A 27,531-nucleotide genomic window follows, 5' to 3' on the forward strand; every position below is an offset into this window, starting at 1 on the left:
CTCCCTGAATCCGCGTACCGCTGGATTAACTCTTTTTTTCTTCTTCTTTTTTTTTTAATGACAGGAGATTGTTCAGCGTTATTTTTGTTGTAAGGGTGGCAGTGATACTCCTTCCAGCTGTGTTCATCCTAAATTGAAACTGAAGTACCACTTCCAGTTTTGATTCAATAAGCACTGCAACGATGTGCAGTGGTGCCATTATTTCCATTGGGTAAATTTAGCGATATTTTTGGTCAAAATGTATATAAATTTAAAATTTTAGTAGATACTGCCTAATAGCTTTGTAAAGGTTCGTACACCCCCACTCAACAATTGTGTGAGAGTATTCACTTGCCGTGTCCTTGCCAATTGTCCTTTCTGTAATAAGGTCCCAGTAAAGATGGGGGTGGCGCTGGGAATCTAGGCAGAAAAATGCCAAATATCCGTACACTAAAATTTATGTCTACTTGGACTTCAATCACTCATTCACTCAACAAGTTTTATTGAGCAACTGCTAGGAAGCCCTACATTGTTCAGGCCCTGTTAATAATAGCACCGACTTAGACAAAGGAATTACTTTCCTGGAGTTAATTTCCAGTGTGTTAGATAAAGAACAAATAAAACATTATGTGTCAGATGATGCTATGCAGAAAAAGCATAGAGAGGAATGGCGCACAGGGTGTTTAGTTATTATAAATATGTAAGCGAGGGAAGGTTTCACTGAGAAAGTGGCAATTCAGCAAATATCTGAGGGGGTGTAGGAGTGGATATGGGGCTAGGGAAGTGTGTACCAAGCAGGGAAACAGTAAGCCTAAAGACCTGAAGGGAGGAGCATAGTTGACAAATGGTGTGGTTGCAGTGGAGAAAGCAGAGAAAAGTTGTAAGACATGAGGTCAGAGAGGCAATGTATGTATGGTGGTCTGTAGGCTATTGTAATATTTATCTTAAGTGGGAGGTCACATTTTAGAAAAGGTACTGAATGGTTTGTTTTGGGTAGAAAAATAAGCCCAGAATTTCCTCCTTACCAAGGTTGTAGAAAAATTTAACAGAGCTCCCATGTTTGAAAAATTTTCCAGTGCCTTGATCATGTTTTTCCTTCCTTGTTCCTACTTCTTTCCCTTCCTTTCTCTCAGCTGTATCTGGGCCAACAGATAGTGTTTGCTTATTAAGGTTTAAATGGATAACAAGTAAGCAATCCATGGTAAAAATCAAAGGGAAAAAATCCTGGTTTTTCTATTTATATGTTTAGAAATTCAAAGTCAGAAAGACAAAAGGCATCCGTAAAAATTTTAAAGGAATACACGTTTCCAGGATTGAGAGGAAACAAAGATCTGTTGAGTAGGTGTTGAACATGCTGAAATTACTAGATGGAATTTGCCTATCAATCTTTTTTCACACACTGTTGGATTAGGTGGATTCTTGGTAAAATCAGTAGTGTATTGTCTTTTGAATTTCTTCTCAACAATATGTAAAACAGCAACTAGAGAAAAAGGGAAATAGTGAAATAGCAACTGATCTAATATCTGCTTGGGCAACTGAAACTTAAGGGATAGCTAGGTACTCCTCAAGATAGCGTTTCAGAACAAACACTCATTGTCAGTAACTCTTCTAGGAGATGAATGTAAGTCCGAGTTTCTTAGCCTTAGCACCATTGATATTTGGGCTGGATAATTTGTCGTGGGAAGCTGTTCTGTGTATCGAGGATGTTTACATAGCATCCTTTTGTATACCCACTAGATGGCAGTAACACCCCACAGTTGTGACAACCAAAATTGTCTCCAGAGGTTGCCAAGTGCAACTTCTTTGTGCCCCAGGGGCAAAATCCCTCTCTTCCTTCTTACTCTCTGTCTCCCTCAGTGCTACAAATAAGCAGGGCTACAAAGAATACCTTCATGCCCTCATGTATACACGTATGCCTTTTTTTTTTTTTTTTAATTAGTCCTCATAGCACAGTCTGCAAGAAATAGAAAGTGGACTTAGGTAGGAGGGGAAATATTGAATGCAGGTGAAGAGAAGGGATAGTGGTGGAACTCAGGAGGCCTGGGTTAAAGGATGGACGTCAAGGGGAATATCAGAGAAGGCATTCTCCTTTCAGCATGGGACTCCAGAGTGGAGGTGTCTGTATCACATGTGGTCTAGCTGGGGGAAAGATACAGAGTTGTGCACACACTGATGGTGGTATTCCAAGCTGGGGCAGGATATAGGGTAGAGGCCTGGAGTCCCAATGCAGTTTCAACTCTAGCAGCATCATGAGAATGGAGACACTGGTGGCTGGGGAGATTCCCCAAGGAGCTGGAGCCTGCGATCGTGTATAGACAGCAATTAGCAAAGACATGGGCTGGGACACCTATCACAACAGCGAATGGCAAGAGCTGTGGCTTGGCCTGATCCCTGTGTATTTGGGGAAATTCTTCAGTGGTAGGAACTCTAAATAAGGACACCAACTGAGGTTCTGTCAGACATTTACATGGGCGTAACAAGCTCCTGAAATTCAACTATCAATTTAAAGAAACCTATTGGTAATGCCTGGAGATACTCGTGTTAAGTTTGGCAATAGTGTGTTAAGTCTTTCAATACAAAAGAGCAACTATTTTTCTGGATTTGCTGTTTTGTTGTTTTTCTCTGCAAGCATCCAGGTTTTCCTGCATTTTAATTTTATTGAGCTATGGGAAGAGTAGAGATCTCTTTCAGAGTTCGGAATGATGGGACAGAGAGATGGTATTAGGTCATAATACACAGTAAGTAACCGTGATCTCTGCAGATTGTCAAACGCGCATCACACAAACACACTCATAATCCTGAGATTTGCTTTGCATTTATTAGCTCTGCTTTCTGGAAGCAAATGATGCACAGCAATGCCTGGGAAGAGTTGCCTAATAAAGTATTGACCAATCCAACAATTATTTATTTTTAATATTTCTGACTCTGTGAGACTTGGCAGTGGTTAGATTAATCTTAGAACCATATAGCCTCCTTCCCCAAACACAAACACTTTAAGGTATTGTCTTTGTGAAATCTAATAAATCTCTTGTTTTAGTGATAAGAAAGTTGGGAAGATTGCTTCTATGTAACTCTAACACCTGCCTTGCAATGATATAAATTTTGCTCACTCTAATTTCTATAAAATTTCAGTAGCAATCCAAAGCCCAGACCAATATTTCTGAAAATTCCTTGAGGATTTTCAAGGAAATTCAGAGGTTCCCACAAAGATCAGAGGTTCCCACAAAGAAACGCAGGGAGCCTAAAAGCTGGTACAAAAGGATTATCCCCTAGAATCTCTGGAGGAAGTATGACTGTGCCAACACCTTAATTTCAGTCTAGTGAAACCTATTTCAGACTTCTAAGCTACAAAGCTGTAAGATAATAAATCTGTGTGTTCTTAAGCCACCAAGTTTGTGGTAATTTGTTATAGCCACAATAGAAAATTAATATATCCTCCCCAAAAACATATAACAATGAAAAAACAATAACATTGCTTTCTTATTTTTCCTTTTTAAAAATATTACTGTGTATTGCCTTTTAATAAAATGTCATAATGAAAGATGATTGCCACAGATGGTCTCTCAGATCATTTAGCATCCGTTTCATATTTTTCGCTCTAACTAGATCAATACTAGCAAATGACTGAATAAATAGCGCTTCAGACAAACTGGCACAATACAAGAGAAACTGCTTGGAACAACTCACAATGTATTAGATTTCAAACATATTCATGGAGCAAGCTGACCTTTAATTGACTGACTACTTGTTTTAGTGTCTGTCTCACTAGATTGTAAACTACATGAGGTTTCGGGAAAATGTCTGCGTTGTTCACTGAAGAGAAGCAGAATATGCCACCCCCAAATATGCTACATGGGCATTAAGAATTATTTTGAGCAGAAAGCAATTGAAAAGCAGATATAAGAAAAGCTCTCTGCCATCCCCCATTTGCCTAAAAGCAGCCCACAAATTTGTGAAGGTGTCCCCTGTCTCCTCTCTACCAGGGAATACAGAGTTAATCACCTGAGAAAACTACTGGCACTTATCAGTCCAGAGTCACTGCCAGAGGAATCTACATAACAAACCTTAGTAACAAACGGTTATTTTTAGTTTTCCCCATATATCTACCTTTCTACAAATTGCCACCCTAGAAACTCAAAGTTCTTTTTCTTGTCTTATCACTTCTCTAAAAATTTATTGTTCATTTGTTAGGATGCTACAAAAGCCTACATTCTAATGACCTCTTTGAGTTACTCATCACTGGGTACTCTGATGTGTATGTGAGATGCACATATTAGTGAAATTTTATTTTTCTCTTGTTAATCTGTCTATTGTCACTCTAATTTATGGGGCCCCAGCCAATGAACCTAAGATGGGTAGAGGAAATAGAACTTTTCCTCCCCTGCGTCACCATAGTATTTTTGGTGTCTAGCACTGAAAACTATTTGTTGATCAAATGAATCAATCATTTTACTTTATGTAAGTGCAGTGTTTTATTTGCTATAAATCTACTTAACAAACTGATATTTCTACTATATAACATTCACAGAGAAATGGATTCTCTCTCTCTTCCTCTCTCACACACAGAAATACTTACTGTTTCACTATCTTTTGAATACAACTAACATATTATCAGGTTTGAATAACTGTCCAAACATTACATCATTACAGGGAATTACATGTTTCTGAAAGCAGCAAGCAGAAAAGATGATTAGTACATGTTAACCTAAAATCTAATGAAATATGAAATTGTTTCATATTTCAGCGCCTACCAATCATATCCCACAGAGTTCTTAACGTCAGCCGACAGCCGTAGGGCCCGCTCATAATACTCCAGGGCTTCATTTATTTCTCCTTTCAATTTGTGGATGAACCCAAGGATGCTCAAGCTTTCTATGTCTGAGGTATTTCTCCGAAGTTTCTTTAAAGCCAGTTTCTCCAAAGCACTGATACTTTTATCCCTTGTAAATGATGGTTTTGCTACTTCTATTGATTTTAAATAATAGATAATTGCATCGACTTCAGATTTCCTTTGAAATTCCTGAAATCGGCCATAGTGGAAATATATCTCTTGCAGGTTTTGTTCTTCAAGTGATTTCAAGCATAATAATTTTTGATAAGTATCTTCAGCTTTTCCGTAGTTGCCTGCTTCTATGTACATATCTGCCAGGTGTTTATAAGCAATTTCAAGTGTGGGCTTTTGCTCCAGAGCAAATTCAAAATGAGATATGGCTAATCTTGTTATTTTGTCAACAGTCTCTCTATCCTGTCCTTTAGGCTGAAAGTTTGTAGCTTTCTTTATTTCAAAAACTTGTGTTCTATAGCAAAGCCCCATCTGATGATGCAGGAAGGCAGAGGAGGGTGTTGCCCGCAAAGCCATTTTTAAGAGCTGAAGAGCTTTGTCCACAGAGCCTTTTCTTCGGTAAAACTTGGCTGCATAGCGAAAGACGTAGGTCTGTGAGGACTCGCTGGTCAGTGCTTCTTCAATGTACTTTTCTCCCTCAGCTTCTTGTCCCACATCCTGAAGCTTCACAGCAAGGAGCACCTTAATATATGCATCTTCCGGATTTAGCCTGATGGCCTTTTTTAGGGGGTGCAGACAAAATGCCTCACTGATCTGTGTTGTTTTGTTAAAGCTATCCAGACGATAGGTGGCGATTGCATACCCAGTGCTGAATTCAGGGTTTTCAGGGTCCACTTCCAGAGCCTTTTCAAAGCAGGCCTTGGCCCGTTCATAATTTTTTTTCCCACATTTCAGCAGGGCCCATCCTTCCTCACAGTCCATATCAGGACACTCCATTCTGTAGCAGTTAGGACTGGCAAACTTCTTACAAGTATTCTCCACCTTGTCCAGGTAAATCCTGGCATCTGCCAGTCGGCCCATGTGGTAACACAGCCAGGCATAGTTGCCCCAGGTAACCAGACTTCTCTGGTCTGATTGATTGGCGTGTTCTTGCTGGATTAAGTCTTCAGCTTCTTTCAAGCTCTCCAGGGCTTCCTCATTCTGGCCTTTCAGGTGTTTCACATAGGCCAGAAGGTTGTGTATTCCCACATTGTATTTGGTGTCTAGGAACTCAATCTCATCGAAGACCCTGTTTTCTAAATCAGTCATTTCAGTGTCTTCAATGAGCAAGTTCCACGTAAAGTGGCATCTCAACTGATCCAGCCCATCTTTGATCTTATCTTCAGCAGTAGTCTTACTGTGAAAACAAAACCAGATTTTCTTTGTTAGGTGAGGAACAGCCAATGGAAAGATGCCAGATAAAACTCTTTATAGGCTTGAAAAGGACATACCCGCTTTGATTTCCTTAGAGTCTCTCTATCGTTGATCCTTGAACAAAATCAGTTTGAACTGGGTGTGTCCACTTATGTGTGGATTGTTTTCAATAACTACAGTTGGCCCTTCCTAACGGGTTTTGCCTCCAGGGATTCAATCAACCTTGGATGGAAAATAGTATTTTCGTATTCCCTACAGTGGATGGAAAATACTATTGTTTCGATCTGTGGTTGGTTGCATCCACGGATACAAAAAGCCAATTGTACAGTTCAAAGTTATAGTGGATTTTGGACTGTGTGAGGCTGGGGGATGAGGGGTAGGGTTTGCACCCCTACCCTGCATGTTTTTCAATGGTCAGCTGTATTTCTAAGATCTGCATGGAGTTTGAATGCAATTTGCTTGGCTCCCTATGCTGGCTCCAGCACTTTCTATACAGGTAACCTCTTTGTGCTTCAGAGTCAAATTTGTAAAATAGGGATAATAATACTACCTATCACACTGGGGTTGGTGAGGATTAGTAAGCCATATATGTAAAGCACTTAGAGCATATAAAGTACTAGATAAGAGTTTCCTATTTTTCTTTTAATGTAATTTGGACAGAGCCCATTTAGAAATGCAGAACATCAGGGCCTTAGTCTGCAGGTTTTGCGACAAACTAAGGTCACCTAAAAGAGATAATTCTGACCAATTATTTTCTTTCACCTATTATTTGGAAATATTTACAAATTCACAGAACGTTGTAAAGGTAGTATAGTTTCAATGTACACGTCACTCAATTTCTCCCAATGATTATATCTTACACAACTATAGTACAATATTAAAATTAGGAAATTGAAATTGGTATAATATGTATATAGTTCTATGTTTTTTATCACATGAGTAAATCCATGGAACCACAACCTTGATCAAGATACAGAACTACTTCATCATCACAAATATCTATCAACTATCCTTTTATAGTCACATGTGTCTCCTCTTTCCCTGCCCAAACATCCCTAGCCTCTGATAACCACTAATTTCTTCTTTATCTCTATAATTTTGTCATTTCAAGAATATCACATAAGTGGAGTCCTACAGTATGTGACCTTTAGATATTGGCTTTTTTCACTCATCACTTATTTCAGTTATTTCCGGTTTGGGCCTATTACAGATAAAGGTGCTATGAATAGTTGTGTATTGGATTTTGCCTGTACAAACAAACAAACAAAATAGATTTTCCTTTCTCAGGGATAAATGATCAGGGGTGCAATTGCTAAGTTATATGTTGAGTGTGTGCTTACATTTTTAAGAAACTGCCACTATTTTTCAGTGTTATATATCATCTTACATTTCTACTAGCAATGTATGAATGACCCAGTTAGAGAACTGGGTAGAGACCTGCAAACTTACTAGTATTTGGTATTTTCACTTTTTTTTTTCCTTTTAGTTTTAGCTCTTCTAATAGGTGTGTAGTGATCTCTCATTGTGGTCTTACTTTGCATTTCCCTAAAGGCTAGTGGTGTTGAACATCTTTTCACATGTTTATTTGCCATTCGCATATCCTCTTTGGTGAAATATCTTTTCATATCTTTTGCCTGTTTTCTAATTGGATTGTTTGTTTTTATTGTTCGGTTTCTAGAATTCTTTATAGATTCTAGATATGAGTTCTTTGTGAGGTGTGTGGTTTTCAAATATTTTCTCTCAGTGGGTAGCTTGTCTTTTTATTCCCTAATAAGGTGTTTTAAAAAGATTTTTATTAAAATACAGCTAACATGCAATATTATATTAGTTTCAGGGGTACACCATGGTTATTCAATGTTTATATACCTAAAAAAGTGATCACCGTGATAAGTCCAGCACCCACCTGACACTGTATCATGCTATCACTATAATATTGACTATATTCCCTATGCTCTACATTACATCCCCATGACTTGTTTTATACCTGGAAATTTGAACCTCTTATTCCCCTTCACCTCCCCCCTTTTTTAATGTTTCAATTACAGTTGACATTTAAAATTATTTTGTATCTCAGGTGTACAGCATAGTAGTTAGACATTTATATAATTTAAGTAGTGATCCCCCTGACTAGTCTAGTACCCACCTGGCACTATACATAGTTATTACCATATCATTGACTATGTTCCCTATGCTTTACTTTATATCCCCATGACTATTTTGTAACTACCAATTTGTACTTCTTGATGTCTTCACCTTTTTCATCCTGCTACCCAACCGTCCCTCCCATCTATTACCCCAATAAATCTAGGCCCCATCTGACACCATACATATTATGACAATATTATTGACTATATTCCTTATGCCATACCCTACATCTCCATGACTACTGTGTAATGACCAATTTGTACTTCTTAATCCCTTTCCCTTTCTCATTCACCCCAACCCCCTCCTATCGACAACCATCAGAATGTCCTCTGTATCTATGAATTCATTTCTATTTTGTTTGTTCATTTGTCTTGTTCTTTAGATTCCACATATAAGCGAAATCACATGGCATCTGTCTTTCTCTGTCAGACATACACCACTCAGCACAATGCCCTCCAGGTCCATCCATCCACTGCAGATGGCAAGAACCCATTCCCTTTCCTGGCTGAGCAATATTCCATTGTATATATGTACCACCTACTCTTTACCCTTTCATCCAACAGCGGACACCCAGGCTGCCTCCACATCTTGGCCATTGTAAACAATGCCGCAATGAACATATGGATGCATTCATCCCCGCCAAGTAGCATTTTGGGTTTCTTTGGATAAATAGAAGTGAGATTACTGTGTCCTTCTTTGTCTCTTGTTATAGCCTTTGTTTTAAAGTCTATTTTTTCTGGCATAAATATTGCTACCCCAGCTATTTTTTTTTTCATTTTAATTTTTATGAAATATCTTTTCCCATCCCTTTACTTTCAGTCTATGTGTCATCTGAAGTCATCTGAAGTCAGTCTCTCTCTTTTTTTTAAATTTATTGGGGTGACAATTGTTAGTAAAATTACATCGATTTCAGTGAAGTCAGTCTCTTATAGGCAGCATATTAAAGGGTATTGTTTTTTTATCCGTTCAGCCACTCTATGTCTTTTGATTGGAATATTTAATCTATTTATATTGGTAGTAATTGCTGATAGGTATGTAGTTATTGCCATTTAATTTTGATTTTTTTTTTTTGTTTTTTTTTTTGGTCTTAAAGAAGTCCTTCTAAAATTTCTTGTTTGTAATATTGGTTTGGTGGTGATGAACTCCTTTAACTTTTTCTTGTCTGCAAAGCTCTTTATCTGTCCTTCGATTTTAAATGATAGCCTTGCTGGGTAGAGTAGTTTTGGTGGTAGGTCCTTGCTTTTTATCACTTTGAATATTTCTTGTCAATCCCTTTTGCCCTGCAAAGATTCTGTTGAGAAATCAGCTGACAGTCTTATGGGAGGTCCCTTGTAAGTAACTAACTGCTTTTCTCTTACTGCTTTTAAGATTCTTTCTTTGGCTTTAACATTTGGCATTTTATTTATTTATTTATTTATTTATTTTTGTATATTATTTAAATTTATTTCACTTAGGGAAGTAAATCTATTACATTTTCTCAAAATTGTAATTAGCATATTACATTTAAAAGTATAATTTACTTATAAATTTATTTAAAGTTATTCATTGAATTTAAATGTTTAATATGTAGTACTCAAAACTAGTAACTTGTAAGCTTCTAATCATCATCTAAGTAGTTTTTCCTTCTTCCAGTGATTCATCATTGTTTTATATTACTTGAACATCTTCCATTATACAACCAAACTTCCCATCCACTCTCAATATTAATTTATTTTTAGATTGCACATTTCTAATTATAAACCAAATTTTTGCATATTCTGTACAAAACGGTGACAACCAAGAAGGCGAGGAGAAACAGTCAAAGATTAAGGTTTCAAGAGAATCCTATAAAGACGTCCTAAATTTTTTAACATTTGACAGTCCGTATACTGCCTCTACAAACAATCAGCTGGCTTTGAGATAGAATTGGCAGACGTGTGTGATGAGATCTGAAGAGCCCAAAAAGATGTGTGTGCTCTACAAGGATCACACCACAACCAGGAACCTTCTGAATAAAGAATCAGAATATCTGAAATTTCAATACCATAAACTATCAGTGCTTTCTTTGAAATTCTTTGAAAATGAAAAAGGATCCAGGGATAGAGAATCCTTTCAGCCAATCAGTGTGACCTCACATCCAGCCTCTTCCTATTGGGAAAAAGAAAAGTAAATGTGGAAGAAAGTGCAGAAGAGAGATGAAAGGTCTCCGAAAACAATCTTTATCCTCTTCACAATGCTACCCAAGCCTAAGCAGTCAGACACACCAGTTTTCCTCCACATCTGAGATACTCAATGGGAAATGGAAAGTAGGGCAAGCCTGAGTTATTTCTCGGGAACTGAAGGGACAGCCTCTCTGAAGATGAATGCTCCATCCCACCATCAACACCTACTATGGAAAGACAGGATTATCCTTCTTTCTTAGTTTCATCAGCCCCATCTCTGTGCCACAAATCAGGTAAGTAGGAATAATGAATATTTAACTGAAAAATATAACTTTTGTGTTTGCTTTGTTTAAAGCTCAACCTGTGAGCTACAAAAATGATATGTTCATAACTAAGGTAGTGAAGAAATATGACACAAGCCCATTAAGAAAATGTATTCAAGAAAGTTAAGAGAATACCATTATAAAAGACACATTAAAAAAAGCCCACAATTTAGCATCACCTGTATATATATATAGCAAATATACTGGAAAATTCTTTTTTTAAAAATTTTTTTATATTAGTTTCAGCTGTACAACGCAATGTAATAGTTAGACATTTAAATCCCTCATAAAGTGATAACCCACCCCACTCTGACATCTTATATAGCTGTTGCAATACCATCGACTATCTTCCCTATGTTGTACTCCACGTTCTGTGGTTATATATACCTATATATTTAGTTATAGTTGACATTCAATATTATTCTACTTCACCCCTTCAGGTGTATAGCGTATTGGTCAGGCATCTACACAGTCTATGACGTGATCCCCTGATAAGTCCAGTGCCCGTCTGTCTTCTTACATAATCTTTACAACATTGTTGATTATATTCCCCATACTGTATTAACTATCAACTTATGTTTCTTAATGCCTTCACCTTTTTCACCCTGACCCCAACCCCATTCCCATCTATCACCCTGATAGATCTAGTACCGATCTGGCACCATACCTAGTTATTACAATAGTGTTGATTATATTCCTCATGCTATAACCCAGCTCCTCATGACTACTGTATAACACCCAATTTGTTCTTCTTAATCCCTTTCACCCTTCCTTAACCTCCCCTCCCATCTTAAAGAAGTCCCTCGAAGAGTCCTTGTAATACTGGTTTGGTGGTGATGAACAACTTTAGCTTTTTCTTGTCTGGGAAGCTCCTTCAGTTCTAAATGACAGCCTTGCTGAGTAGAGCAGTCTTGGTTGTATGTTATTGCTTTTCATCACTTGGAATATTTCCTGCCACTCCCTGTTTGCCTGCAAAGTGTCTGTTGAGCAATCAGCTGACAGTCTTATGAGGGACTCCCTTGTAGGTAACTAACTGCTTTTCTCTTGCTGCTCTTAAGATTCTCTCTTGTATTTAACCTTTGGCATTTTAATTGTGACGTGTCTCGGTGTGGGCCTCTTTGGGTTTATCTTGTTTGGGACTCTCCGTGCTTCCTGGACTTATATGTCCATTTCTTTTACCAGGTTAGGGAAGTTTTCTGTAATTATTTCTTCAGATAGGTTTTCAATTCCTTGCTCTCTCTCTTCTCCTTCTGGTAGCCCTATAATGTGAATGTTGGTATGCTTGATATTGTCCCAGAGGCCCCTTAAACTCTACTCAATTTTTTGGATTCTTTTTTCTTTTTGCTGTTCTGGTTGGGTGTTTTCTGCTACCTTATTGTCTATATCGCTGGTTGAATCCTCTGCTTCATCTAATCTACTGTTGATTCCCTGTAATATATTCGTCGTTTCTATTATTGCATCCATTATTTCTGACTTGTTCTTTTTCATGGTTTCCATTTCCATTTTTATGAGATCATTGAGCATTCTTATAACCAGTGTTCGGAACTCTGCATCTGATAGATTGCTTATCTCTGTTTCGCTTAGTTCTTTTTCTGGAGCTTTGTTCTGTTCTTTCATTTGGGACATGTTTCTTTGTCTCCCCATTTTGGCTGCCTCCCTGTGTTTGTTTCTATGTATTAGGTAGGGCTGCTATGTCTTCCGGTCTTAGTGCCGTGTTTCCCCCAAAATAAGACCTAACTGGAAAATAAGCCGTAGCATGATTTTTCAGGATGCTTGTAATATAAAATAAGCCCTAATGCATCTTTTGAAGCAAGAATAATATAAGAACGAGTCTTATTTTTGGGGAAATACGGTAGGGCTTATTTTATATTACAAACATCCTGAAAAATCATGGTAGGGCTTATTTTCCAGTTAGGTCTATTTTCAGGGAAACACGGTAGAGTAGCCTTATGTAGTAGGTGTGCTGTGGGGTTCAGTGTCAGTCTTTCTGGTCACCTGAGCCACGTGCTCCACGTGTGTCCCTTCTGTGAGCTGTGTGTGCCCTCCTCTTGTAGTTGAGACTTGGTTGATAACTGCACATCACTGTGAGGGACTGACCCTTGGACTCACTGGTTATAAGGACTGGCCTTGACTACAGTGGAAGGGTTTTTGTGCAGGGGCTGATCCTACAGAGCAGGATCTGCCTCAGCAGGACTCTGGTGCCTGCCCAATCCGCCCCTTTGGTGTGTTGTACTTGAAGTCAACTAGGTAAAGCTCCAGCTCTTTTTGAAGCTGGCCACTGGGGGCACCAGCCCCAGGACCAGCTTGGAGGGAATCTGCTGTAGGTCTACTTCAGTCACAGCCCGTGCCTCATCCAGGGCCACGTAGCAGGAGCCAGAAAGAAATCTGCAGATGTCTGCCGCCCATGCTGTGCTTGGAAGCACCTTTGAGAGGCCAAGCTGTGAACAAAGGTAGGCTGCCACTACTGTCAGCTTAGGGCTGCTCAGCCAGAGGTATAGGACACACTCAAGCCAGATGCTGCTTGTCTGGGTTAGGCGAACCTTTGAGAGAACCTAGGAAAGTGCAAGACAAGTGGTCTGCATGAAAAAGCTGCAGGAAGCAGCCTGGGTGTGCCCAAAAGTTGAGCGGTGTGAATAGTGGAGACTCAGAAATGGTGGCCACCTGTGTTTGCAAACTGGGAGGGGGGAGGGCTCAACAAAGAAACAATGGCCTCCACCAGCTCCTCCATCCAGGAGAAAGCTGCCTCTGTAGCACCCGTCCCAAGCCAGACAATTCAATTTGCCACCATTTGTCCCTGCCGCCTTTCCAGCTGCTGCCCCAGCACTGGAGCTCAGAGCAAGTGATTCCACTGGTGGGTAAGTCCACATGCAGTCCCTTTAAGAGGAGCACCTGTGAGTGCAGCTGCACTGTCTCACTTAGTCACAATCTCTGCTGTTTTTCACAACCAAAAATTATAGGGACTTCTCTCCCCAGCACTGGAACCCTGGGCTGGGGTGGGGCTGGTATCTCTCACTTCTTTAGGGGATAGGGGGACCCCCACAGCTGAAATAGCCCTCCCAATCTTTAATGATCACACATGGGTATGGGACCAGCCCGTTCCGCGTCTCTGACCTTCCTACCAGTCTGGAGGTGGCTTTTGCTGCACGTCCTTAGTTGAAAGGCTTTAGTTCAGCTTGATTTTAGGCAATTCTCAATAGTGGTTGTTTTGTAGATTAGTTGTAATTTTGATGTGGTTGTGAGAGAAGGTAAACACAGCATTTACCTACTGCACCATCTTGGTTGTCTCTAACATTTGGCATTTTAATTATGATGTGTCTTGGTGTGGGCCCTTTGGGTTCATCTTGTTTGGAACTCTGTGCTTCCTGCGTTTGTATATCTATTTCCTTCGCCACATTAGGGAAGTTTTCAGTCATTATTTCTTCAAATAGGTTTTCAATTAGTTGTTCTCTCTCTTCTCCTTCTGGTATCCCTATGATGCAAATTTTGGTATGAATGTTGTTGTCCCAATTTTCTCCTCAATTAAAAAAAAATTTTTTTTTCCTTTTTGCTGTTCTGTTTGGGTGTTTTCTTCTACCTTATCTTCTAAATCAATGATTTGATCTTTGCTTAACCAAACCTACTATTCATTCCCTCTAATGTATTTTTCATTTTCATTATTGTAGTCTTTATTTCTCTCTGGTTCTTTTTTATGTTTTCTATCTCTTTGTTGAAGTTCTCCCTGAGATCATTGAACAGCCTTATAACCAGTGTTTTGAACTCTGCATCTGGTATATTGCTTGTCTCCGTTTGTTTAGTTCTTTCTGGAGCTTTTTTTCTATTCTTTTATTTGGAACATGTTTCTTCATCTCCCTATTTTAGTTTCCTCCCTGTGTTTGTTTCAGTGCATTAGGTGAGACTGCTATGCCTCCTGGTCTTAGTAGAGTGGCCTTATGTAGTAGGTGTCCTATGGGGTCCAGTGGCACAGCCTCCCTGTTGACCAAAGCTGGATGCTCCCGGTGTGTCCCTTGTGTAGGTTGTGTGTGTCCTCCTGTTGTGGTTGAGGTTTCGTTGCTGTATGCACATAAATGGAAGGAAGGGATTGATCCTTGGACTGATTTATTGTGAGAAATAGTTGTGACTATGGAGGATCTGAGGTGTAGGGGCTGACCCTACAGAGCAGGATTCACTTTAGCAGGTCTCTGGTGTCTGCCCAATCTGCCCTTTGGGTGTGCTGTCCTTGGAGGTGGCTGGGTGATGCTCTTGCTAGGTCTGACTGGCCACTGTACATGCCAGGCCTATGCCTCCTGGGAGGATACCCACTGGAGACCATGTTCAGCTGCAGCCTGTACCCTGCCCGGGGCCACCTAGCATGAGCCACAAAGCAATCCAAAGATGGCTGCCACCTATGCTGGGCTTGGAGGTGCCTTGAGAGGCTAAGTTGTGAACTGAGGCAGCTCTTGCTAGTGCTGGTCTTAGGACTGCTCAGCCAGAGGTACAGGACATGCCAAAGCCAGATGCTGCTTGTTTGGGTTATGTGAACCTTTGAGAGATTTTAGGAAAGTCTGACACATGGCCCAAGACAAGCCATTTGTAGGGAAAACCCACTGGAAGCGGCTTGGGTGTGTATGAAAGTTGGGTCGGGTGGGGTCTCAGGGATTTAGCAAGGCAGGGAAAGGAACAGTGTTAGCTGACACGACAGAGATAGGGATCCTTGTGAACACCTGAGTGGGGATGAAAGTCTTCACTCCACTTGGCCTTCTAGCATCACTTTGGTGAGGGCACGGGAAGGGAGAGAGTTGGGATACTTATCTATAGCCTGGGAAGGGTAGAAGTCTAGGCTTCCCACTCAGCCTTTGCTGGTAGTGTTCAGAATGGTGCTACCGTTTTATTTGTTTATTTATTTATTTTCCTGTGGAGTTTGGCTGGAGTAGAATGGTTGTTATTTATAAATTTTCTGTCTTGCTAGGCTGTCTTTCTCTTGGTCCTTTTGCTAGATAGACAGAGCAGGCTTCTCATGGGATTGTTCTGTCCATGCCTGTTGGCATTACTAGATTGCTGGCTTCTCCAGTACTCAGTCTGGGATACACGCAGAAAGAGAAAGCCCACAAAACCCACTGCATTGTCTTTCCTTGAGTCCCAAGTTTCCTAGCTGATCTGTCTTATTTTATCCACTATTCAATGTGTTCTTATATTTGTTTTATATCTTACATGCAGGGTTTTTAACTTACTTAGCGAGAGAAAAAGGGAAATATACATCTAGTCTATGTTTTTGGAGGCAGAAGTTCTTTGCCCAAGTCTTAATATGACTTATTCCATTCCCATTACTAAAATGGCATCAAGAGAAATGATAATAATGATTCTCCTTGAAGGCGTGTGTGTGTGTGTGTGTGTGTGTGTGTGTGTGTGTGTGTGTGTTTGAGAGAGAGAGAGACAGAGACAGAGACAGAGAGACAGAGACAGAGACAGAGGAAAAGTACTGTTGTTTCTTTCCCCATGTTATCCATTTAGTCTGTAGGTAAGGCAATTTCTTTTGTTACTTAAAGGGAAGAACACTTCCCTTTATTCCTTCTCTGTAGGATACTGAGTTCCAGAATAGAGTCAGGCCTAACCAAGGCTTCAAATTGTAGAGCTGGATTGGAGAATGTGGAGAATGCATTGATTTGACACACCATATTGAATTGACCCAGCCAGTCTTTGGACAAGCTACCGAAGAGTGGTAGATTTCCCTAGCATAGACAGGCACTGCCCCCAAGAAGCCTACTGCACTGGGGAAAGGAAACCGAGGAGAAGAAAACACTCTGCATGTCCAAGTAAGCCAGAAATTGTTGCCTTTTACTGAGTCAAAATGTGGCCCATGGATGGCGATTTCTGGCCATTTCAGTTACATTACTCGTTGCACACTTCCTATGAGAAAGAGACAGACAGGGTAGAGAATAATCTCAATGAGTAACTACCACACCTTCCATTCAAATTCAATAAGTAACTACCACTACTTCCACTCAAATTAAATGGCTTAATGCAAAAAAAAATCTAATCAAACAATAAAAACATTAGATGATGATCTAGCTATCACAGGTATATGCCTATATGAAAAATTTAAAATGCTCCCAACAAAGAAAAGCTCAGGACCGATGGCTTCCCTGAATTGTATGGTGAATTCCACCATCTGTTTTAAGTGTAAGGAGTACAGCTGAGCTGGGAGAGAGAGAGGGCTGAGCTGCCAGGTATCAAAGTAGGCAATTAAAGCAACAAGCCCAAGATGAAAGAGTTAAGCATTTTATTTATCGTTACTGTGACGAAATAAGCAAGAGTATAAACCTGGAGAATATGCCAACTCCACTGTTCCATTTTCCCCCACAGAATGGTTCACCAGTTTAAGTTCGGGTAGATCAGCACAGACGTGGCTGAGAGCCCTGAACAAAAGTTTCTGGTAGTTAATGGACCCCGAAGTCCAGGGAAGCATGAGGGTGAGGACTAGAAGTGGAAAAGTACTGGGTACAGAGTCATAATGGGGAAAGTGTTTTCAAGTTTTCCCTCTCCTCCCGGCTATATGGAGATCTCAGCAGAAGTGTTAGGTTGGTGTAAAAGTAATTGCGGTTTTTGCAATTATTTTTAACCTGTTATACTGCAATTACTTTTGCATCAACCTAATACCTAAAGAAGACCTCTGCCCAATGCCTCAAATAAAGAAACCAAGAAATGGAAGTGCCTGCACTAGGAAAGCAAATAAGTACAGAGCATGATGAGCCAGAGGGGCCTAAGTCCTTGACTAACCTCCTTCAGAGACTGCAATTCATTGAGTGTGCATCAAGACTGTTGTGTGAAAGACAGCTTTCCCCCAAAAGATCTGTCAGGAAAGCCTTTGTAATTTCCTATGGTCAGGGCTGAAAAACCACATGTGGATTTTAAACCAGGTGTTGGACTCCTCATAAAAGAAAAGTTAACATCAATTCTAAAACTATCCAAAAAATTAAAGAGGAAGAACACTATACTACCACACTCACGAATTCTGAGGCCAGCATTACCCTTATACCAAAGCCAAACAAAGACAAAAGAAAACAAATTAAACTGCAGACCAATTTCCTTTATGAATATTGATGCAAAATCCTCAACAAAATACTGGCACACTGAATTTAATGGCCTAATAAAAAGATTATACACCATGGCCAAGTGGGATTTATTCCTGGAATGCAAGAATGGTTCAATGTATGAAAATCAATCCATTTAATACACCACATTCACAGAATGAAGGGGAAACACCCCACATGAACATCTCAATCGACATTATGCTAAGTGAAATAAGCCAGGCACAAAAGGCCACATATCACATGCTTCTGTTTCTATGAAATATACACGATAGGCAAATCCATAGAAACAGTAAATAGATTAAGGGTTGTCAGGGCCTGGGTCAAAGGATGAGTGGGGGTGACTACTTAATAGGTTTCCCCTGGAAGTGATGAAAATGTTCTTGAAGTAGATACTGGTGATAGTTGCACAACATTGCAAATGTTCTAAATACTACATAATTGTGTAGTTAGAAATAGTTAACAATGGTAAATTTTATCTTATGTGTATTTCATCATAATAAAAAAAATCATATCACTAACCTGAACAAAACTTTTTCTTGTAGTACATGTTGAAATAAACACAAAAGCCTTAAAACATAAGAGCTAATGAGTATGCCATCTGAAATTACCTCCTGGATTCCCACTGGTGTCCTTTAAGAAACACTGGCTTAAAGGTTAAATAAGGTATCATTGAATAGAGACTCTAGCTCTTGTCTCTGCTCTATCACTTATTATCTGTGTGCTCTTAACATTTTTAAATCTAAGATTCATTATTGCACAGAGTATAATATGAGGACCTGCCTCACAGATTTTTTTGAGTTAAATGTAATAATTTGCATTATACTTTTAGAAGCTATGCTGGCACTTAATAAGCATTCAGGAAGGGATAGCTACTTTTATATAATAACAACAATATTTTAGTAATTATAATAAAGATAAATAATAATTATTTTAATTATCAGTGACAACCCACTCTATCTGTCTGTGGACCAAATTAATCAAAGGCCTGTAATTGTACATTTTCTGGAACTTATGACCCTTCAAAATTTTGCCCACTGGAACACTCAGGGGAAATCTGCAGAATAATGATTGTCTTCTTTTTATTTAATCTGTGGATATCAGGGGTTATTTGAATCTAGATTCAATGTAGACAATATAGAAATTCCCACATTAGGTCCTTTAGCTAAGGAAGATGTGGCTGTACCCAAGCCCAGAACTCCAGCCATGTTCCATGGACAGGAGGAGATTAAAAATCTGCAGACCACCTGGCTTCCCCAGGGGAGAAGTAATCTGTTTATCTTAAATCCAGTCAGACTGAGAAGGTCTGCCATAGGAGCCCAGAGTTGCAGAGAGTGAGAACAGAAGCCTACAGAGGAAGACTTTGTTTTCTAGGCTGTGAGCTTCTCCCACCACATCCCGCAATATTTCCCTCAAGACATCTGAGAGACCGCACGACTGTGGCTCAGGTCCTACTTTTCCTCCATGGCGAGGAGCCAGCTAAAAGCAATGTCTCTGTCTAGATAAACTGTCCATTCCCTGCCTGTGTCAGACAGAAGTGAGTTTGGTGGAAAACAATTTCAGAGATTGGGGTCACCTTCTCTTTTCCTGCAAAACTCTTTTCCCATTTCCCCCTTCTCCGGGCTTTAGTGTGAGGTAAGCTTCCTCAGGACAATGCTAACAAAAATAAAAATACCTGAATTAGTAAAACACTTTATGTGTGTATATGAATGTGTGTACACACACACACACACACACACACACACACACAGAGTTCATAAGCAGATTCTCAATAGAAGAGTAAAGTTACTTGACAACATCACTGAAACTAAGTTTGTTGAGATAGTATTGATTAACTTTTTTTTCCCCAAAAAACTTTAGATAGAAAGAGAAGCAGGAGATATCCTTACCTCATGGTTTCTGTGAATTAGGCAGCAGTTCTGCAGTGTTAAGTTTAGCTGGATGGGCTCCTCTGAGATCTGGCCAGCCTGTCTTGTGGACTTGCCGGTAACTTTAAGCCCCACCACAGGGCTATATAAGGAAGACAAACAGTACCTAATAAGATAATCTGTGGGCGGGCCGCAAGGACAAATTGGAAACCAAAGTGAAAACTGAAACTGAAACTGAAGTTGTCAGAGTTCACTGACCACTTCATGAACTTAAATAATAAGGAAAACGAAACTTAAACAAGTGCTTGCTTTCTTCACTTTGTTTTGAAAACTGAGGAGAAGCTGGTGAAAGTAGTTTTAATGATGTGCTTATTCCTCTGTCAGAGTCTAGCTGCCCTTGTAGAAACCTGGGAGCTAGGAGCATGACAGTATGTAGAGTCCACTGAACCTGAAGCCAAGGACACCTGGGAAGACTGGCTGTGTGAATTTGCCACGGTCATGCCCCAGATCTGGGCCTCTGTTTGCTCATCTGGAAACAGAAGTTGCTCCTTTTAGGATATAAAAATCTATAAACCTCTAAACTGGAGTCTTAACCCAACTTTGCTCCTACTTGCTGAGAGCATGTATTTTACTGATGATTCTGTGCCTTGGCATATCCTTATGGAGAATGGTCATAAGAATAAGAGACCTATAAGCTCTTCCTTATACAGAGAAACAGAGAAAATGCATGTGCTACCATCTTGAGACGTCAAACAACACCTGTTAGGGCTAAGTGATAATAGTTTCTCATTTTTAATGCTCTCTATTGTAGTTATCGAAAGTATTCTTATTCACCAGACATGACTGTCATACCTATGCAAGAGCATGTTCAGTCCTCTTGCCCATGGTACCCTCTTGCCCATGGTACCTTGGCCTAATCCAGCCTGGCCCATGTCATCTTCTGTATTCATGGTGTTTGTGATAAGAGGTGGAGAAAAATAAGTGCGGAGACTGGAGTCTGGGGTACAGGTGACTTTACTATTACTGATGTCTGCTGGGCTCCTGTTTCTCCCTGTTTTTCAATGGAAATTGCCCCACTCTCCTGATACCTGTGATAATGTGGTGACTCCCCAGCAGCTTTTGTAAAGCACATCTATCCCCACCACCGTTTATTTAATCATGGGGAAGTGCTTATTGAGGGAAGACAAATAGATTCGCTTCACCGGAAAGCTGATTCTGGGAAGTATTGGACCCGTAGCATATATATTTGGGTACCATTGTCAGTCATGTTTTTCCATGTGGCCTGAAAATAATGGAAACAAAGGAAGTCTAATCACAAGAGAGGAGTATCAAACGGTTGAGCTGAGAGAAATAGAGAAGTTGAGATAAAAAGTGGAAAGTTATGATGGTATCTTTTGTCCACAGCTTCACCATCAAGAGTCAAAGGACAAAGACCAGGGGTGTATCTTATGAGATTTCCAGGTGATTTCTGAGTTGTATGAAACCAGACTACCAATGACTGGACCCGGGACCATATTGAAGTGTGTTCCTCGTGCTATAGAAACCCAGTTCAGAATCAGATCTGCCTCATACCCTAAGGAAGGACTTCAGCCCATTGTTGCTTGTCATGGAGGTTGGCTGCTGGATTCTGGATGATTGTGCAGAAAAGGAAGATTTGAGAAAAGGTAGCCCCATTTTCAGTTAGCCTCCTATATATGGAAGGAAGCTACTTTCATGTAAATATATAATATAAAATAAACCTACTCCTAATTAAGTGACCAGGATACTAATGTTACTTTGGGTTTCAGCTTGAAAGAAATAAGTAACCCATCTGGTTCAGGAATGAAGGAAATAAGCCAAATACCAAGAGAGTCTCTTAATCCCTGATCAGGTTGGTAGGAGGTAAGAGAAGGTGCTGCGGTTTGGCTTGGAAAGCCCTCGATTTCTCTAGCATGGATACCCACATTTTGAGTCAAATTCTAACTCAACCTTAACTATAGTTCATGGAACTTGAGTTTAAATAATTAGCAAACTACCTGGCACATAGAAGCCTGCTAGAGGTCATGACGATGATGATTATAACCATCAAGTCAAAGTAATGCTTTCTTTTTAAAACCAGCTACCTCTGTACTTTGTCTTTTAAAATAAGAAACAGAAGAGGAGGAGTTGCAAGAGTATTTTCCTCTTAGAAACAATGGACACACGGCTAGATCTAAAAAGTTTCCACTCAGTCCTTCCTGCCTAGTTCACCTCCTACCTCAGCCCCTCACCAATTCTTAAGCTTCCACTGAGACATTGTTACTGAATGCAAGGGATTCATCTCTTCCTGAGCATAACCTATTGAATCTCAACCAAGACAGTATATAAGCAAAGAAAGTTTATAACTTGTAGCAAGTAAGGAGGGCACTGGGAACATCTCCCTGAGGTAGCATCTCCCAGAATAGAAAAGGGAAATCACCTTTACTGGGACTAGTTATGCATATTCTTCAAAAAGGGACAAGTCATGATATACATATGTAGGGGCTGGTTCATCCTAGCACAGGCACAGTAAAGAATCATACTTTATCATCCCTCCCATGTACGGAAAATAGTGACTAAGCTCTACCTGGGGAAGAGAATTTAGCATTCTAGTGAAGCAGGGTCAGTCTTTGTTTCTTTTAGGCTTCTTTATCTGGTTTCAACAGGAACAAAGTACCATGGCTTTTGGTTAGCCTTTCAGAGAAAATTTTTGTTCTGCAATACAGCTCAGCAAAGATGGTTAGTTTCACTACTCAGCAACCCTTTCAATCCTGTTCTGTTTACAACATCCTGAACTAGTCCGAAAGTTCTGCACAAATAAAAATTTCTTAATAAATAAGACAGATTTATCCATGTATTCTGATAAATGTTCAGGCTTCGCATATAAGCAAGTGAAGAAATGAACTAGGAAAACCTCTCTTTTTTGGGAACAAGGTGTCTTTGGAATTATTGGGGCAAAAAGCAATTAGGTTTGTAACTTTCCAATGCATTGGATAGAATGCAGCGAGGCAGACAAAATGTTTACCTTGTCATTGCTGTGAATTTGACAGTGGTCTTGATTCGAAGGGCTCTGGCTCAAGCTTATTAGGCATTCAGAACCTTGCCCAGTGCCTTCTTGGGATATACAGACCCATGAGTCACACAAGACAGAGCAGCATTAAGAAAAGAGAAAAAGGCAACAAAGTACGTGTGTGTGTGTGTGTGTGTGTGTGTGTGTGTGTGTGTGTGTGTGATTTCAGCACTGGGGTATGAGTCCATTCCCAGGAGTCTGAGACCAGCTCCTTGAGTGAGTGACCAGCACTGATAAGCCACTTCACCTCTGTGAGCCTCACTTTCCTCAGCTGATAAACAATTATTGGGGGGAAAAGCAATTGTAAGTGATTTGGAATGGAGCGTTGGATCTCAATCCCTACTGCATATTAGAATCATCTAGGGGGGTTTTAAGAATAATGCTAACTAGGCCCCACCACAGACCAATTGAAATCATCTCTGGAAATTGGCCCCCAACCTCGATATTGAAAAAAAATCCTCAGGTGATTTTGATGTACATGTGGGCTGAAACCAGAGCCGTGATCATCCCTGGTGTCTATTGTACTGCATTTCCCCGAAAATAAGACCTAGCTGGACAATCAGCTCTAATGCGTCTTTTGGAGCAAAAATTAATATAAGACCGGTCTTATTTTACTATAAGACTGGGTATAATATAATATAATATGATACCAGATCTTATATTAATGTTTGGTCCAAAAGACTCATTAGAGTTGATTGTCCGGCTAGGTCTTATTTTCAGGGAAACGGTATGACTGAAATTCCCTGAATGAGCAATCTGGGACTTAGTCCCTGAGTGTACTTCCCTTCATATGAGGCCGATTCAATATCTTCATTACTCTGCCTTGTTTCTCCACCTGCACGGTGGGCAATTAACTCCTCAGTCTCTTCCTGATCCCAGGAAGGGATGGAAAAAGAATGGAATTTCTAGTGGTTTGAACACTATATAAAATGTATGCATTTAGTTTTTGAGATTATTCCTAAATACTTCCAATCACATCCATAGAGAAGGACTCAAAGACACCTGAAGTCCTTTGTTATGAATGGTCTGACGATCTTCATATCTTGTCATGGGTTTTCAAGGGTCCACTCAGCACACCTTGACCCACAGTTCGGCTTACTTCAACATAGTCAAGCACCTATTTCAGGCTTATTTTGAAACAGTTATAGACTCATAGGAAGTTGCAAAAAGAGTATTTCACCATCCCGTGCAAGAGCAACATCTTGTATAACCACTGTACAATATCAAAAACAGGAAAATGACATTGGTATTGTGTGTATATTTTAAAGGTAAAATATATCATGCGTTCATCTTACAAATGCAAGTTTATAAGATTTTTACTTACCTAATTGATCCTACATCTGTGTCTTTTCTTCCAAGCTCAATATCGCTTTTCAAAGTGATAACTTTCATATGATTTATTCCAGAATACACTAACAACAGTCGCAGAATAACAAAACACCTTCGAAATGATTGCTGAATAGAGTTTAAGATATATATATATATATATATATATATATATATAGTTTTTTTTTCCTTTTCATCCATAAGATGTATCCTTCTAGAGATGTAGAGTCAAATTTTACTGTGTTTAAAGTCACCTGGAATACTTCCTCTCCATGCAGTTTCATCCTGTAACCCATATATATTTTGGTGTATTTGCCTCACTTTGATTTACTTTTTAGATATTGTCTTTGACTTTTTCATCCTAACATTTTATTATGAACATCGTCAAATGGAAGAGTTGAGAGAATTTTACAACAAACACTCACCACCTAGATTCTACAGTCACATTTTACAAATTTGCTTTATTACATATCTGTTCATCCATCCATCTATCTATCCTTCAACTTCTGTTCTTGTTATTGCATAAGAAGACCATCAGTACAATTAATTGATAAAACAGTTCACTTTAGTCACACCTTGTTGACAAGGAAAAGACAGTATTCGTGCTCTAGTAGTTTTCTAGTGTTTAAATCTAATAAATATAAGGGTTGGAGTCAGGGTGTTGTGCTATTATAAAAATTTGGGTGAGCGAAAGTAGCAGTTGAGCAAAGATGTGAACAAGGTGAGTGAACAAGGATGTTCACTGTGGATATGGGGCTCTGGGAGAGCGTTTAGCAGGGGAAACAGTACATGCAAAGATCTGGACGTGGGAGCATAGCTGGCCTGTGCAGATGGTGTGCAGAGTGTGGAGAGCGGGGGGTGTCGTAAGACTGGAGGTCAGAGACGTGATGTGGAGGTGGTGGGCATATAGACTATTGTAGTCACAATACAAAGTTTGTGTATTTTAGTCTCAAAGTTTATCTTAAGTGGGAGGCCACCTTTTAGAAAAGGCACTGAATGGTTCATTTTGGGTAGAAAAATAAGCCCAGAATTTCCTCCTTACCAAGGTTGTGGAAAAAATTTAACAGAGCTCCAATGTTTGAAAAATTGTCCAGTGCCTCGATCATGTTTTTCCTTCCTTGTTCCTACTTCTGTGCCTTCCTTTCTCTCAGCTGGAACTGGGCCAAGAGATAATCTTTGCTTATGAACAAGTAAGTAATCAATGGTAAAAGTCAAAGGAAAACAAACCCACAAAACTCCTGGTTATCTGCTTGTATTGTTTAGAAATGCAAATACAGAAAAACAAACGCCACCTATGAAAATCTTAAAGGAATATACATTTTCAGGATTGAGAAGAAACAAAGACCTAACTGTTGACGGGGTGACGAACATGCTGAAATTACTAGACAGAATTTGAATATCAACCTTTTCTTCACAGACTGTTGGATTAGGTGGATTCTTGGTAAAAAGAGTGGTGTATTGTCTTTTGAGTTTCTTTTTTCAACATGTAAAACACAGCAACTACAGAAAAGGGGAAATAGAAAGTGTAGCATGGTAACTGATCTAAAATTGGCTTGGGAAACAGAAACTTTAGTAACTTAGTGACTTATCCAAGAGATGGATGTAAATCAGTTTCTCAGCTTTGTCATCATTGGCATTTGGGCTGGATAATTCTTTGTTGAGGGAAGCTGTCATCAAGGATGTTTACCCAGCATTATTGCTTATACCCTCTAGATGTCAGTAGCACCCTGCAGTTGTGACAACCAAAATTGTCTCCAGAGGTTTCCAAATGCAACTTCTTTGTGCCCTGATGGGCAAGATCCTCCTCTTCCTTCTTACCCTCCACCCACCTCAGTTGAAAGTGACTGCTACAAACAATACCCTCAGGTACATGCCTAATTTGTTTTTGTTTTGTTTTTTTAAATGAGTCCTCATAGCACAGTCTGCAAGAGATAGGAGGTGGATTTCATTTCAGGTTTTAGACAAAAAGTTGAATACAGATGAAGAGAAGCTGGGAATGCCAGGTCAGTGCCAAGTCAATGCCAGCTTTGAAGGCTTTTAAGGACAGGATAACAGTCTTGCTTGGGGGCAATGTTGCAGGCTACATATTGAAACCCTTTGTGGTCTGACACAGTGAGACCCCCCCGCCCCCAGGCCCTTCCTGCATATCAGTCAGTACACACTGCCAGTGTACTATAGGACCAGTAAGAAGTCATGGATGACCCATCTCTTCATCCAACATGCCCTCCTGAATTGTTCTGCCAGCAAAATGAAGAAGTACTGTTTGGAGAATAACATACCTTTCAAGATTTTGCTTATTGTTGATAATGCTCCTTGATATCCCCTTTTTATTGGTGATCTGCATCCCAATATCAAAGTGGTGTTTCTCCCTGTAACCACTTTTTTGATCCAACCGATGGATCAAGGAATTATAGCTGCATTTAAGGACTACTACTTGGGGAGGAACTTTGTGCAGGCTATTGCTGCAAATGAGGAAGACAGCGATATAATTCTGGAAGGATTAGAACATCTGTGACTACATCAAGAGCTTTGCTTGGGTTTGGGATGATGTCACCAAGGAATGCATGAATGGTATCTTAAAGAATATACTCAAGAGGCTCATCCATGACTTCAGAGTATTTGCCAAGGATGGGGAACTTGCAAAAAATCAACAAGGCTGTGGCTGAGCTGGCAAACAACTTTAATCTGGGTGTGGATGAACATGACATTGAGGAGCTCCTAGAGGTAATTACTGGGCAATTGACTAGTGAGGAGTTGTTGGAACTGAAACAGGAACACATAGCTGAAGATGAGGCAAGAGAAAAGGAAACCATGGGAGATGAAGAACCCCCGAGGAAATTCACAGTGAAGGGGTTAGCAGAAGCTTTTGCAGACCTCAACAAACTCTTAAAAGTGTTTGAAAACATGGACCCCAACACTGAAAACTTTTCATTAATAGAGAGGACTGTTCATGGTGCATTATCTCATATAAACAAATCAATGATGAAATAGAGAAAAAAACAAGCAAACAGCCATATTTTTTAAAAGACTGACATCTCCTCAAGAAGAGCCTCAGGTAGGTCCTTCAGAAGGTATGCCAGAAGAAGGCATTGTTATCATAGGAGATGACAGCTCCATGCATGTTACTACCCCGAAGACCTTCCCGTCAGACAAGACGTGGACATGGAGGACAGTGATATTGCCGATCCTGACCTATGTAGGCCTAGGCTAATGTGTATGTTTGTGTCTTAATTTATAATAAAATGTTTAAAAAGTAAAACAAAAGTTTTAATTTAAAAAAAGAAAAACCTTATACAATAAGTATATAAAGAAGTAAGTACTTTTGTACAGCTATATAATAATGTGTTTGTGTCTTAAGATAGTGTTATTGTTACAGGAGTCTCAGTTCTTCTTGCCGAGGCAGTGAAACATCAAAGGTCAGC

At 39.7% G+C, this 27,531-nt stretch overlaps 1 protein-coding gene across 1 annotated transcript; it reads right to left on the minus strand.

The window, feature by feature from the left end:
• Nucleotides 1–2,766: 2,766 nt before the first annotated feature.
• On the minus strand, nucleotides 2,767–19,890 carry IFIT1 (interferon induced protein with tetratricopeptide repeats 1). Its single transcript, XM_033131324.1, has 2 exons — nucleotides 19,738–19,890; nucleotides 2,767–6,158 (listed from the first exon to the last, which is right to left on the minus strand). Exons 1-2 carry the CDS (start codon nucleotides 19,740–19,742, stop codon nucleotides 4,727–4,729), a joined length of 1,437 nt encoding a protein of 478 aa, XP_032987215.1. The 5' UTR covers nucleotides 19,743–19,890; the 3' UTR covers nucleotides 2,767–4,726.
• Between the last annotated feature and the right edge of the window lie 7,641 nt (nucleotides 19,891–27,531).

Source organism: Rhinolophus ferrumequinum, chromosome 16 (assembly GCF_004115265.2).
Source record: "Rhinolophus ferrumequinum isolate MPI-CBG mRhiFer1 chromosome 16, mRhiFer1_v1.p, whole genome shotgun sequence".
In the NCBI taxonomy this organism is placed as follows: Eukaryota; Metazoa; Chordata; class Mammalia; order Chiroptera; family Rhinolophidae; genus Rhinolophus; species Rhinolophus ferrumequinum.